The sequence below is a fragment of the Gymnoscopelus braueri genome (genome assembly GCF_963280865.1).
Source record: "Gymnoscopelus braueri genome assembly, chromosome: 13".
NCBI lineage: Eukaryota > Metazoa > Chordata > Actinopteri > Myctophiformes > Myctophidae > Gymnoscopelus > Gymnoscopelus braueri.
Window position 1 is genome coordinate 11541180 of NC_137615.1, and position 15173 is coordinate 11556352.

The 15173-nt window shown below is 42.1% G+C and overlaps 1 protein-coding gene across 1 annotated transcript in view; it reads left to right on the plus strand.

Moving 5' to 3' along the window:
- LOC308098492 (multidrug resistance-associated protein 1-like) overlaps positions 1-15173 on the plus strand; it is a 59528-nt gene that overhangs the window by 30386 nt on the left and 13969 nt on the right. Inside the window, exons 12-19 of the mRNA XM_080446873.1 lie at positions 1207-1410; positions 1773-1919; positions 2843-2930; positions 7264-7460; positions 9781-9957; positions 10425-10592; positions 11806-11995; positions 12384-12453. Of these exons, the coding sequence (XP_080302999.1) occupies positions 1207-1410; positions 1773-1919; positions 2843-2930; positions 7264-7460; positions 9781-9957; positions 10425-10592; positions 11806-11995; positions 12384-12453 (1241 nt within the window). The remainder of the gene's footprint in view (positions 1-1206; positions 1411-1772; positions 1920-2842; positions 2931-7263; positions 7461-9780; positions 9958-10424; positions 10593-11805; positions 11996-12383; positions 12454-15173) is intronic.

Consider the following 15173-nt stretch of genomic DNA (forward strand, 5'->3'; position numbering starts at 1 on the left):
CCAAATCAAATCCTGCGTGTGTCGTTGCTCCGTCTCGTTCCCAGCTGGTTCAGATAGAGAGCTAGCGTGCCATGAGTGTGCGTTTGCTCCATCTCCTCTTCCATCGGCTCTGGAGAAACAACCACAGTAAATAAAGCTTGTTAAGCCAGATACACTCTTTGTTTACTCGCTGCCAGTCAAATACGCCGCATTTGGCAGCACTACCCCCATCATTAGGAGAATTAGTACAGCCGTTACACTTGGCCTCCATCAACCAACCACGAAGGAGATGGTTCGTAAAAAGAACTGCCGACGTTGCACCAGCCGACGATGGCGTTGTATGAAAACATTTCGGCAGAAACATTTCGGCTGAAATGGCACAACTGACGTCCCTGTCCACAAATATTCTTTATAATAATGCTTTACACTTGCTTGAATGCAGCCTGAGTTTTTCTTTTTAGATTTTCGTACTGTAGCTGTTTACTGTTTGTTCTCTCTCTCTTATCCCTTAACTCAAAATCCCCCTCATTCCTTAACTCAACGTCCCTCTTATCCCTTAACTCAAAGTCCCCCACATCCCTTAACCCATTAAGACCTGAGGCCGATTCTAACAGTGTTTTCTAAATCCTAACAGTTTTCTGAAATGCACTTGTGCTCAAACTTTTTCATGTCAAGAACCCCCAAAATGATATGTATTTGGCCGCGAATGCCCATCTCAAAATATTTTGTTCCAGGGAGGGACCCCCAGAAGAAAAGATTTGAGTTAAAATGTTTAAAAACATTTTTTATCAGAGAAGCCCACCTCCTTTATAAACCCATTGAACTTCAAACTCCATTTTAACACGTTCCTGCCGGAACGTGTTAAAATTGTCCTTTTCTTGACTGATATTGTCCTTTTAAAATAACTTTTTTCAATAACTTATTTTTTCATTTTTCCATTTTCAAAAAAGTGAATACAAGATTTTTTTTGTTGAAAAAAACACCGATTCACGCATTAGAAGGATAACGTCATGAGAAGCGGGAATGTGTTTTCAATGAGTCTAACATGGTTAAAATGAATATCAAATATCTAAATATTAAATCAAGCAACTTAAAAAACTGTCTGTCTGGGGTGCTCACAAAAAAATCCAGAGTAGATGTTAAAAAGTGTGTTTTAATGTGAAAATACCCCCTTTAACTCAACATCCACCTCATTTCTGAATGCCCATGATGATCCCACCCCTTCAGGAGGTCCAAATGAAGTTCATGGACGGACGGATCAAGCTGATGAACGAGATCCTGAGCGGCATCAAGATCCTCAAGTTCTACGCCTGGGAGAAGGCCTTCCTGGACCGCGTGCGAGGCCTGAGAGAGAGGGAGCTCCACGCTCTGAAGAAGTCCCAGATCCTTTACTCCATCTCGCTGGCCTCCTTCAACTCCTCCACGTTCCTGGTGAGGAAGTGGCATCAAGTCACACGATATAACATACTATATCGTTGCTGTCTGGTAGAAACTTCTTATCTCCATATTTTACGATTTTTTTTCGTACATCAATGCCCTACTTGATCATGCTACAGCGTCACACAAAAGCATCAAAAGTAGCAGATCTGCAAGCTCGAAACACGGCGCGAAGCGACACGTTTTAGCTTGTCGATCTGCTACTTGCCATTTCTCCTGAAAAGTAACAGTTTTGGACGTATGAGGTTTCCACCCGACAGAGCGACGATATGTTGCTTTATATGGTTGTGAAATCAGTCAGGAAACTACTTGGATTGTGTGACGATAAGCAGAGTAATGATGGTATTTCCTTGCAGATAGCATTTTCCATGTTTGGGGTCTACGTGTTGATTGATGACAAGAATGTACTGGATGCTCAGAAAGTGTTTGTCTCCATGGCGCTGATCAACATCCTGAAGACACCGCTGAGTCAACTGCCCTTTGCCATGAGCACCACCATGCAGGTGAGAGGAGAGGGGTTTACCTTTACTATCACTTACTGCTGTTAAGTATGACCAGGTGAGAGGAATATACCTTTACCATCACTTATACTGCTGTTAAATATGACCAGCACCATGCATGTGAGAGGAGAGGGATTTATTTACCTTTACCATCACTTACTGCTGTTAAATATGACCAGCACCATGCATGTGAGAGGAGAGGAATATACCATCTAGGGGTGCAGCAGTTAATTGAACTAATCGGTTTTATCGATTATAAAGAAACTAATCAATACTTTAATGAAATCCATTAATAATTTATAATTTATTTTGGCATGTCATTCAAGTTCAAAATCTTCAAAAAAAGTTCAAAAAGAGATTCTAAAATTGTTAGAATAGGTTGTGAACGTGTAGATCAACAAGACATTTGGTGTAGAGGGGGGAAAAAGGAGGGACCGAGCAGTGGCGTAGCTATAGATAGTCATTGCGGTTGCTCTGAGCCCGTGGGCTGGGGGGGGGCTGTGCACAGCACACCTTCGTTATGTTGGGTGGAGAACAGGCTCTTTGCGAGGCTAGCTCTATTAACTCGGTGGTAAAAAACTTCCGCTCTTTTGCAGGAAACCCGGGCTCAAATCCAGGATACAGCAGGAAAGTTACATAGTGCAGTTTTAATGCATTCAATTACCAATTACAATCTCCCGATTCTGTCCTCCCAAGTCCGACCTGTGGCTTTATCCACGGACTTCCGAAAGCTATATTGCGAGTGTGTATTCAACCTGCTGTCAGAGGATCTTGTAATCACCCCCTCACATAATCCCCTCTGGCCATGGTAATGTGAAGATAATGACAGTTAACATTCATAAGCTGTGTGCGGAGGTCAGCCTTCAAGTAAGCGGAGCCGCCCGATGAGTAATGGTTTTTGTGGTGCATGGTTTGTCTTGGCGCAGGCTATCGTCTCCCTGAGACGTCTGGGGAAGTTCCTGTGCCAGGACGAGCTCAAGCCGGACAACGTGGAGCGCCTGCCTTACAGCTCCGGTAAGCGGAGAGCACCAAAATGCACCCCTGCTTTTACCATTTAAAGCCCATACTTTGTTGAGCGGAGTCCCTCAGGGCTCTATCACTTTTCTGTTTTCGCTCCACAATTACCGTAAAATGTCTTCGCTGAAAATGGCTGATCGACAAGCTCACAACACGACGCGTTGAGGCGCGTTGTGAGCTTGTCGGTCGGCCATTTTCTGCGAAAGTTTTCCCCAGAATACGGATGCTGAGGTTTATGTGGTTAAGTGCCTGCCTTAACAGCTCCGGTAAGCAGAGAGCACTGAAATGCACTCATGCTTTAAGTGCATGTACACACACGTGCACTCATGCTTTAAGTGCATGTGTACACACACACGTACACCTGCGGCAACACCACTGATCAGGGGCGGAGCTAGGATTTGGACACGATCCGGGGCTTAGCCTAAAGCACTACAGGATTGCGTTCAGGGCGGAGGGCATGCGCCGCAAATTGTTTTGGGTGGATAAAGAATTTATAAAAAATAACTAAATCTCAAACATTTTAATTTAATTATATTTGAATTTTTTCATGTAGGAAAAAAATATATATTTACTCGCAACCCATAACAATGTGTCATGATTATTGTTATGCATTGTTATGCATTGTGAGCTTATAACTATAATTGGACAGCGTTATAAGTAGATTATAATGTACTATAATATGTTAATAACGCATTATAGACATGGGATGCATTGATTGATTGATTGAATACTTTATTGGCAGTTTGCAAAAAAAAAGCACAGGAAAGTACAGTTCAATACAAGGTCTGCTAATAGGATTTTAACCAAGAACTGGACCATTGGGGTCCAGCATAGCAAGTATTACCGATTTTCTTATAGGCTAAATCAGAGGTTCTCCATGTATGGTTCGGGACAAGTGGGGTCGCAGGGTGGTGAAGGGGGGGGGTCACTTATTGATAACTGAAATGAAGTCTCCCCATTAAGTCTGTTGTATTCGTTTTTCCTTTTCTTATTTTTTTTTACTAAGGTTCTGGGAACATACTGTATATACTGTAGGCTATATATGTTTTCAATTACACTTTTCCAAAGCTTTTTAACTGCGTTGATGAGGCACAATATCATTAATGACAGTGTTGTAAATGTATTTTCTAATAAGTATCCCTATTCAAGGCTACCAATGTTTATTTCTTTGAAATGGCACTATAAATCTAGTGTGGGGTCTCCAAACAATATCGTCCATAAAATGTTGTATGATCATAGATCATATATTATATTATATCAATTCATATAGTAACATAATATATTAGATCTCTGCTGTTGGGCAGAAACCAGCTATGTCTAAAATATGAACACAATACTGCCTCATCAGAGTTGGTATGGTGACTTTATACATTGTCAGATACTTGAATGTGTCCTTATAGTATATTATCATCACTTTACCCAAATACAGCTCTAGTGGAGTTAGGAGGTCTTTGACCCTTAATGCAGAGATGGCTTCATTCTAGTCATTGATGGACAAAACAACCATCTCCACAAGTTGGAGTTAGGTGGTTTGACTGACAGTTTGAGGAGCCAATGGAGTTAGGAGGTTTAGTCAGAAGCGCTTTTTAATACTTTTCATTGGTTGAATATTTGTAAAAACCCACACACGGGCTTAAAGGGTGTTCAATAGCACTGATTTATAAAATAAAACAAAACAATACGTTGAAAAATGGAGATAAGTGGTTTCTGCCCAACAGCGACAATATTATATTATATTTTATGATATTATATTATTGGAGTGATGGCATTTTATTTTACAGTGGATGATGCAAACATTTAATTGGATCTCTGTACCCAGCAACACGCAATTGTCTCCCGGGATCAGCCGATGTCATTTTAACAGCAACCAGAATCCCCACTAGAAGCTCCACACCACACCCATAAAACAAGTCTGCTTCCTCAGCAAAACCCAGGGGACACTTCCTAAAGCCTGCCCACACGCACACACACACACACACACACACACACACACACACACACACACACACACACACACACACACACACACACACACACACACACACACACACACACACACACACACACACACACACACACACACACACACACAGAGAGAGAGAGAGCAATGCTACAGCATGACAAACTCCATGCTCCCTTAATTGCACGGCACTTATAGCAACATAATTATAGGCCACAGCTAATTTAATCAACACAGCATCAGTGTGCTGTGGCTCTTATATGTGGGGAAAACTATAATTGTTTATATGCACTGTGCAGTGGTGGAAAGTGACTAAGTACATTTTTTCAGATACTGTACTTGAGGTACTTTTACTTTACTTGAGTATTATTATTATTTTTGTAATACTTTATACTTCTACTTCAGTACACCTCAGAGGCTTATACTGTACTTTTTACTCCACTCATGTTTGTCCTTCGGGGTCTTGTGGGTGCGAAGATGGCTGATGAGTCCGATCCTTGCACGGAATGACGGTTGCAGTGAGGGGATGTGATGGTTGGAGGCTGACTAGGTCAAGGGTACCCAAACTATTCAGGCCGCAACCCCCCAAAATAATCATATTTGAACTGGGGACCCCCCACCCTGACATGCACTTGGAATTGTACTGTAGGCATTACATTTAGTTTGACTCGGTTCCACAGATAAATATTGTGAAAATAGCCGAACTGAGCTTGTAGTTCAATTTGGTATTAGAAAGGTCCTAAAAGTCCTAAATTTTTACTTTAGAAATGTGCAGATACCCTGTATACACTTACACTGTAGTTTGGTTTGTTTACAGTTGAGTGAGAAAACGGCAGTGGCTCAGGGGTAGAGTGGCCGGGTAGAGTGAATTGGAAACCGCAAGTTTCCCAGTTCGATCCCGGGCTGGCGGGCTCCCCCAGAGTTAGTGTGGAAGTGTCCTTGAGCAAGACGCTGAACCCCTAATTGTTCCCGATGAACAGGTTGGAGCCTTGCATGGTGTCCTCCGCCATCGGTGTATGAATGTGTGTGTGAATGGGTGAATGTAATGCACAATCTATGTAAAGCGCTATGGATAAAAGCGCTATATAAATGCACCGTTTACCATTTTTAATTACCAAAACAATGTTTCACATTAAGCTAATTATCTGGGGACGCCCCAAAATAAGTCGGGGACCGCCCTGGGGGTCCCGACCCCCAGTTTGGTAACCACTGGACTAGGTGAGGAGGGGGGAGAACTGGTTCTGGTCTTGTGGAGCTGTCTATTCTGTTTGGCTTCATGGATGCGGCGCTTCTCAGACTCAGCAACACCATGCTTGACTGCAAAGCGCCAGTTGGAGCGGTGTAGTGCATTGGCCTCCCATGTCTCTATCCAGACCACAACTTTTGAGACTGGCCCTTAGGGTGTCCTTATAGCGTTTCCGCTGGCCGCCGCGCGAGCGTTTGCCATGGTGTAGTTACTAGTTACTCAATCTGGGAACCCATCGGCAAAAAATTATGCTATTTAAAAAAATGATATACCGTATATTGTTTTTAAATGTTTGTACTTTTACTCAAATACATTTTACTTTTATATTGTGATATTGCTGTAAAATATCTCAGTACTTCCACGTGTGTGTGTGTGTGTGTGTGTGTGTGTGTGTGTGTGTGTGTGTGTGTGTGTGTGTGTGTGTGTGTGTGTGTGTGTGTGTGTGTGTGTGTGTGTGTGTGTGTGTGTGTGTGTGTGTGTGTGTGTGTGTCCCACGCCAAATTACAGTGTAAGTATGTGGCCTGCTGTGTGTGTGACTAGTGTAATTCTATTTGTTTGCGGCGTGTAATCCAATAAAAAAGGAAACATTCTCACAGCTTGAGAAAAGGGATGGAGAATGTTTTTTTTTTAAGAATTTGTATTTTTAAGACTTTCACTCAACTACACTTCAAAGACAAATACTGTGCTTTTTACTCCACAACATTTATAGGAAGGGAATAAGTACATTATTAATGAACTACTTATATGCCTTATTTCAAATATAGTGAAAATAGCAGATCTACAAGCTCACATCACATTGTAGTGAGTGTTTGACACATTATTTTCACTATTTTTCTGGAAAATCTTTGCATTGTTGGGAAAAATGTCTCAGTTTCAATGCAGTAAAGCATTGATGTTTAAAAGAAAATGTTCTTTTGAAGACTTCAGTACTTTTAAAAGCAAGTACTCTAGTTAACTCAAGTACAAATTTAACGGAGCAACTTTCACTTGTAGCTGAGTAATATTTGACCAAGATTATGTATACTTTGACTCAAGTACTGGAGTTGAATACTTTTTGTCCACCACTGGACTGGTGATAGTAACCCTCATATCTCTGCCTTCCTCTCTGTCTCATCCCTGCCCAGACGGCGACGGGGTGGTGATCGAAGCGGGTACGTTTGCCTGGTCCAAGGACGGCCCGCCGTGCTTGCGGAGGATCAGCATGCGGGTTAAGAAGGGCTCTCTGGTGGCAGTGGTGGGTCACATTGGCTCGGGGAAGTCCTCGCTGCTCTCCGCCATGCTGGGCGAGACGGAGAAGAGGAACGGCCACGTCTCCGTTAAGGTAAACCCTGCTGCAGTGTGTACGGCAAAAACCCTCACACTGTAAAATCCTCAGTATTCATTCAACTCTGTGTGTTCTACTGTGCCGTCAGTGTATAATTTGTACATTAGTATGTGCCGGAATTCATGAATCCGACAAAAAGTCATGGCACTTTTAGCGTAACGTTACCGTTTATTTACTGAGTCTGACATCAAACTTGGAAAGGAGAGAGAGAACACACGTTTCTCTATCACTCGTCATGATGTTTTTTCTTCTCTCTCACTCTCTCTCTCTTGGGGTAGGATATTTCCACAAGTCCTCTCATCAAGTTGTAAACATTGACAACTACTTTGACATGAGGGGGAGGCGGGGCCTTAGCGTTATTTGTGGAGTCAGATCACCCGGCTCACGAGCGCAAGTTGCGCAACCATTTTTTCTAACAGTAAATTATAAAGTGTTTACATTGTGGCGATTTACGAAATGTAACGTACGTAACGTTTCATTTCATCCATGAATTGATGGTTTCCTTTTCCATTGAATTGAGGGAACATGTGAAAATTTAATTCATAATAAATAGCCTAAAATTTAAAAAAAATGGATTGTTTGTGCATTTGAGGTGATGGAGCACCTTCTAGATTTCCCGGAGCCCAGCAGGCAGGTGCTGGAGCTTGACACAAATTAATGAGTGATTGACCCACTTTGCCAACTGGGTCAATCACGACACAGTGTCGTGATTGACCCAGTTGGCAAAGTGGGACTTAAACAAATGTGTTGTAGAATGTAAGTGTGTATCAGTCCTGTCTTTGCTCCTCAAAGTTACAGTATCCTTTTATAAACATTATTTTAAAAATAGCACGTGTTTTGTGAAACTAAACGTATTCATGTTAAAGGAGGAGCTCACCCAAAAAATGACTTATTTTCTATCAATTGCACACCCCATGAAGCCTTGATTTCATGGATTTATTTTTGTTTTTGTGGCATTCCTAAGACAATAATTTGATGACCGTGTGTATTTCCGGTAGGAGACACAAATAATCTACTTTGTGTCTCCTACCGGATACATTAGCCGGTAGGAGACGGGAATCAAATTATTGGCTTAGGAATGCCACAAAAACAAAAAAGAATCCATGGATTCAAGGCTTCACAGGGTGTGCAATTGATAGAAAATAAGTCATTTTTCCTTTAATCTGTGTCTTCTCACATGACTATCAGGGATCAAACTCGAGCACAGTAGCTCAAACTCATAAGTTATGACACCACCTTGTAAGAATTGTGACTCTGCCATTAAGACATTTCTACCAAAAGGTCAATATTTCACTTCATCACATGGTTGATCCTCTACCTCAGTGTCTTCAATGCCAAAGAACTGTTCATCAACACCACCCATAATACCTGATCACACCCACAGTCCATCGTACACTAAGTACACAGAGACAGGGTACGGGGGTGGATGAAGAACCTCGGGTTCAGCCAACACACCAAGGACATTCCTGAAAGCTGTCTACATACAGAGACTCGCAGTCATTTCTTTCCTGCTCCACCTCAATCTGGGCCAATAGAAATACAGTGTTTTTTCTTCTAAACATCATACACACGCACACAGCTGCCAAGATTCCAACTCCCAACATCCAACTTCGACCTCATCACCGCAGCCATGATGATGCGTACATCATGCACTTGTCTGAGAACAGGACTCGCTCTTCCCTTGGTGTTTCGCCCAGGTGGGCGTGGTTATATTCCTAAACCTAACCCTATATAACCTCACAGAAAACATGCCTTAACCCAGTGGTTTCCAAAGAGAAATTTGATGTCTTCCCGGGACCCAAACTAGTGAAAATAGCAGATCTACAAGCTCACAACGCGTCACTTCTAAAGTTTTTTTAATGTATTTTTTATGGAATTTAGATGTTTTTTTAATAAATAATTGTGGGGAAAAAAACGAAAAAAGAAATTGATAATATTTTGAAATATATATATATATATATATATATATATATATTTTTTTTTTTTTTTTTTTTTTTTTTTTTGAATAAGAAGTAAAAAAAATAATATTTACTTGCAAGTTGCGACCCATACAAATGGGTCCCGACCCACTGTTTGGGAACCACTGCCTTAACCTAACCTGAAAACCACGCCCACCTGGGCGAAACACCTGGTAAAGAGGGAGTCCCGTCTGAGAACACCCCTCCCTATTGCAGAGCTGTTGTTCATGTCATTCGGTACAACTCCCAAGTCGCGTCTCAAGTCCTAATTTTTGCCATAGAGTACCGAAGTCCTGACCGTCACTCCCACTATACCCCCCTGGGTCACAGAGTTACGTATTTCTTCTGCTGTCCTCCAGGGTTCCGTGGCATACGTTCCCCAGCAGGCGTGGATCCAGAACGCCAGCCTCAAGGACAACATCCTGTTTGGCCAGGAGAGGAAGGAGAGCTGGTACCACAGGGTGCTGGAGGCCTGCGCCCTGCTGCCCGACCTGGACATCCTGCCCGCCGGGGACGGCACCGAGATCGGCGAGAAGGTATAGGCTAAGCCTATACTTGTTGTTTTAACACCCATTAAAACTGGGAAAGCGGCGTGTCATTTTAGAATTTAGCGTTGGCTATTCAAAAATAGCAGATATACAAGCTCACAGCTATCTTTGAACATTTTTTAAACATCTTGAAAGTGTGAGAACTACTGATTTAGAAGTGGTTAAAGGAATAGTTCACACAAAAAGATTATGTGAAGCCTTGAATTCATGGAGATTTTTTTGTTTTTGTCACATTCCTTGACTCAATGGAGACTCTTTCAGTCTCCTACCGGAGTCTCCGCCGGTCATAAAATTATTAGCTTGGAAATTAGATAAAATAAAATAAATCTCCATGAATTCAAGGCTTCATGGGGTGTGTAATTGATAGAAAATACGTCGTTTTTTTGGGTGAACTGCTCCTTTAAGACGATGTGTCCCCCTCTGTTCTTGTTTTACAAATGGAACGGTGTGTCCAGGGCTTGAACCTGTCAGGGGGACAGAAGCAGAGGGTGAGCCTGGCCAGGGCTGTCTTCACCAAGGCTGACGTCTACCTGCTGGACGACCCGCTGTCTGCCGTGGACGCTCACGTGGGACAACACATCTTCGACAGGGTGATCGGACCCAAAGGGGTGCTCAGAGACAAGGTGAGAGAGAGAGAGGGAGGGCGTGGAATGTCTGCATCATTTTGTATGTCATGTGTAACGTAGACAGTGGTGTAAAGTAACTAAGTACATTTACTCAAGTACTGTACTTAAGTACAATTTTGAGGTACTTTTACTTTACCGGAGTATTTCCAATTGTCTATACTTTCACTTCTATTCCATTACATCTCAGAGTCATATATTGTACTTTTACTCCACTACAATTATTTGAAAACTTTAGTTACTAGTTACTTTGCAGATATAAATTATGATATTATGAAACATATATTAACCACTTTAGCCCTATTTTATACATAGGCTATTTGAAAATAGCAGATCTACAAGCTCACAACGCGTCGCATCGTGACGCGTTGTGAGCTTGTAGATCTGCTATTTTCAAACATAACAACGTACTTTGAATTCCGGACTTTTACTTGTAACAGAGTACTGTAGTAAAACATTTGAGTACTTTTTCCACCACTGAACGTAGACCACTGTTTCCCAAACAGTGGGTCCGGAGCCATGTTAAATAAATACCCCCTTTTTTCATTTCCTACAAAAAAAGGTTTTCTAGCCTGGAATCCAGACTGATCCGCTGCGTTTGTCTTTTTATCACTATCGCTACTCAGCCTATTTGACTCGAATATCAATCAACGCAGGCAAGTCAGGAAGTGACTCGAGATTTACATTGGACAACACTGGTCCCGCCCCCAATAGCAACATACGTATTTTTTTTTTTTTAACTAAGCTATGATGACTAGAACTAAGGCTAAATATATTGACAATTTCGTCAACAAATAAAAACTAGACTAAAATGTCAGGGTAGTAGTGGAGAAGAGATCCAGTAGAACTAAAAGACGAGCCATTTTAGGTTTGGTTGCGCTCGGGTGTTGCGCTCTGAAAATAGCAGATCTACAAGCTCACAACGCGTTGCGCTGCGACGTATCATGAGCTTGTAGATCGGCTATATTCAGCATGCAACCAAGTGCAATCAGTCATTACGACACCATCAAGGCCTGCCAAAATACATCTTAGGCGACTAAATCAACTGTAGATTTAGTCGACTAAAACTAGACTAAACACTAAAACATTTCAGATGACTAAAATATGACTAAAACTAAATGGAATTTTATTCAAAAGACTATGACTAAAACTAAATCAACATTTGCTGTCAAAATCAACACTGCTGTGTACGTGCACACATCCATCCACACAGACACGTGTGCTGGTGACCCACGGCCTGAGCTACCTGCCTCAGGCAGACCTCATCCTGGTGCTGGTGGAGGGCGAGATCACAGAGATGGGCTCCTACCTGGAGCTGATGGGGAGGAAAGGAGCCTTCGCAGAGTTCATCCACGTATTCGCCGGTGCCGAGCGCAAAGAGAGCTCCACACACAGGGATAAGAGTGAGTCTGCACTGTTCAGTATTTATTGTTTTCGTCTGGTTTGCCCGTCTGTTTGTTAAAGGGGAAAAGGGCACAGGCCATGACATGAAGAGCTGGGCAATGTAGGGATATTATATCAATATCGTGATGTGAGAGTAGATATCGTCTGGGTAGATCGGCTATTTTCGACGAGTGAAAATAGCAGGTGGCCAGTGATACAGACTCCTGGGGGGGACCCTGGTCGACGAATTATATAGGGTTTAAGTGTTTAAAATACACTCTGACTAAGAGGGGCAGTTAAAGTGGGCATCCCTTTTCTGGCTTTTCCTGTTTGAGTCAGTGCAAATCGGTGATGTTGGGACGTCCTGTATTTGCTCATTGTTTCACTGGTGTCTTGTGTCTGTTTCAGGCACAAGGAAGTCTGTGTCTCGTCTCAGCATGACAGATTTCATGGACCTCTCTCAGGAGCAGCTTATCAGGTATTATAATGAGAATGAAACATGCACGCACCCATGAAAGCATGCATGCACGCATGCACAAATGCACACGCACACACACACATGCACGCATGCACTAAAAGCTGAAAAACCTAATTATAAGTGTCTAGGCAGAATCTGAATGGGAACTCAGTCAAACAGAATAGACAAAATAAGGCACAGACAAATTCACAGTTTTAGAAGAATTGGTGATATATTTCTGATATCAAAAAGGAGACTCAAACTTACAATTCAGCAGGACAAGAAATGTATGGAACGGCCAGCAGTATGAACTCAAGGAACACACTGAAAGGTTATCTGTCTTATACAAGTGACTTCAAACAGTTCTCACAGCACCTCCTGGCCCACATGGACACCAATCACAGACTTGTTAATTTGTCACCTTAGCATGTGAAGTGAAACAAAAGAATGCAAATGTCTCTGTTAGGAGACAGGGTGTCTAGCAGGCAACCATTCCTAAAGCAGGGTGGAGCCAAGGAGTCTACAACAGATATAGCAAATACTAAAGAATGAGAGGAGTGTATTCCACTCAGACATAATTACATTAAACCATAATTATTTTCAAATGTTTACTTAATTTTCCAAATTACTTTGACATTCCCCCGTTTTAACATTTGAAGAACCTTTCACAAAACAACACTCATAGCACACATCGCAGGGACAGGCGAAAAACCCATAGTCAACTTTACAGGAAAATTCCCATCCAGCCCATCAAACAGATGCGACCACCATTCCCGCCAACGATATGTAGAAGTACCATTCATGAACAGAAAAATACAGTTACAAAATAAAAATAAAAACACACATAAGCTCCGAAAAGTTCCTCCATCATGGGTCCCCTAGTCCATTGTTCCAGCCAACTCTTGCAGTAGGGAAAAAGCAATTGTAGAGCAAAACTTCGCAATCATCGAAAAGGTTAGGTCCAGCCAGTGAATGTCCCGTTGGCCATCCAATAAACGCTGTAGAACACACCAGCACTGGTTCACGGTCGTCCACGTCCGCGGTGCTCTGTGCCTTCCTCTGTGAAGAGTGGAGAACGCCGGTAGCTGTTTGGAGTCCAACACGAACATCCAGACCACAGGCAGAAATGGACACTTCACACCTAACCCATTTGCTCCACCTGCAAGGAAAGAGAAAACAATGTTTTAAAAACCCACATATGGTTGAACACAATATAGAAAATTATTTCACTTCCTAGAAAAAAACACTTAACGTGCAAAAGCAAACCACCGATACTATACCACACAAGTTGCCAAACCAGTATTCAGTACGTCCAATCTCCCTCTCTCGGCAAGCACTCCAGCGGACCTTAAAAGAAAACTTAAAATAGCATCGTTAACATCACTCAACTAACCCTGTCACCTTAAATTCTTACTACTTGTAAAACAAGCCAACATTTTTCTGCAGGTATAATAAACTTCACTGGGACCATATGTAGTGATGCAGCCCTGGCCATGCTTTATATTACTAAGAGAGAAGAAACCATTAAACAAAAACAAACCTTTAATAGAAATCTAAGTTTAAACAGAAACTGCACAATTCACTCAACTGTTACAAAATTAAAACATACTTACCCCCACAGCTTGGACGCCCAGAAAGTTTCACTCTTCCTCGTACCAAAGAAATTACAACACAATACTTTCCGACGCGCATGCCAATAGTTTAGGAATTAGTAATATTAGTAATTAGTTGTTAGTCACAGAAGGACACAAGATAAACACTCATAACATAGCAATATGAATTCACATCAAAATAACAGTCAGCCTCCCACGCATTAAATTCTGCAACCCTAAAGGAAACTGGGGACATTATAAAACAATCAACACATCATATATACATAACCTTTTCCTTATGTTCAAAACCTGGAGAAGAACACTTTAAGCAAGATATTAAGACATGGAAAAACATCTCAATTTAGTACGGTCAGTCTTTGCTCGTGAGGCGTCCCTCAGAGCAAAAACTCTTAAAATGGCTTACAAGGCGTCAACGTCGCATTCTCTCGCAAAATGACCAGGCTGATGACAGTTCCAACATAACCACTCATCTAATGTGGTCACATCAGCCGGACCACCATTATCTGGAGCATAGAATTCCAATTGAGCCATTAGCAGTCTATCACCCGTGGCTTTCGACTTTTTCAGTTGAAGAATTTCTTCTTCTCGTATTATCGTGTCCGCGTGCAGACAGTATTTCTTCACATCATTCAATCTGGCACTTTGCCATGCAATGCAATGTCTCACAAAGACTGCTCGCACCTCAGGGAGGAGCCCATCCACCAAAGTCTGAATGAACTGTCTTTCCCATGACGAATCTACTGCAATGTCAACAGGCTGTGCATTACCGCTGTGTGAATTAAAAACAGGCAATTTCCTAGCGAAATAATCATCAAATGTTTCATTTGGCTTCTGCACACATGAGTAGACCGTTGTCATGTTAATTACTGGTTTAAATGTATCCTCAAATGCAGTAGCTAGGGCAGCTAACTGTATCTGATAAGGAGACGCTCCATCAGCTGACCAGGTCGCGTTCGAATTCCACGTCACAGGTTTTACTTCCCCCCAAAGGAGACCCAATTTAGTAATACACACGTGCTCTAGTTCTGCAGAAGTCGGACTACATTGGGCTGTCATTTTCTTAAAAGCAGTGGCAAATGTTACACCATTGCTCCTTGGGTCTGGCAGTGAGCTTACTATTGCCTGAAG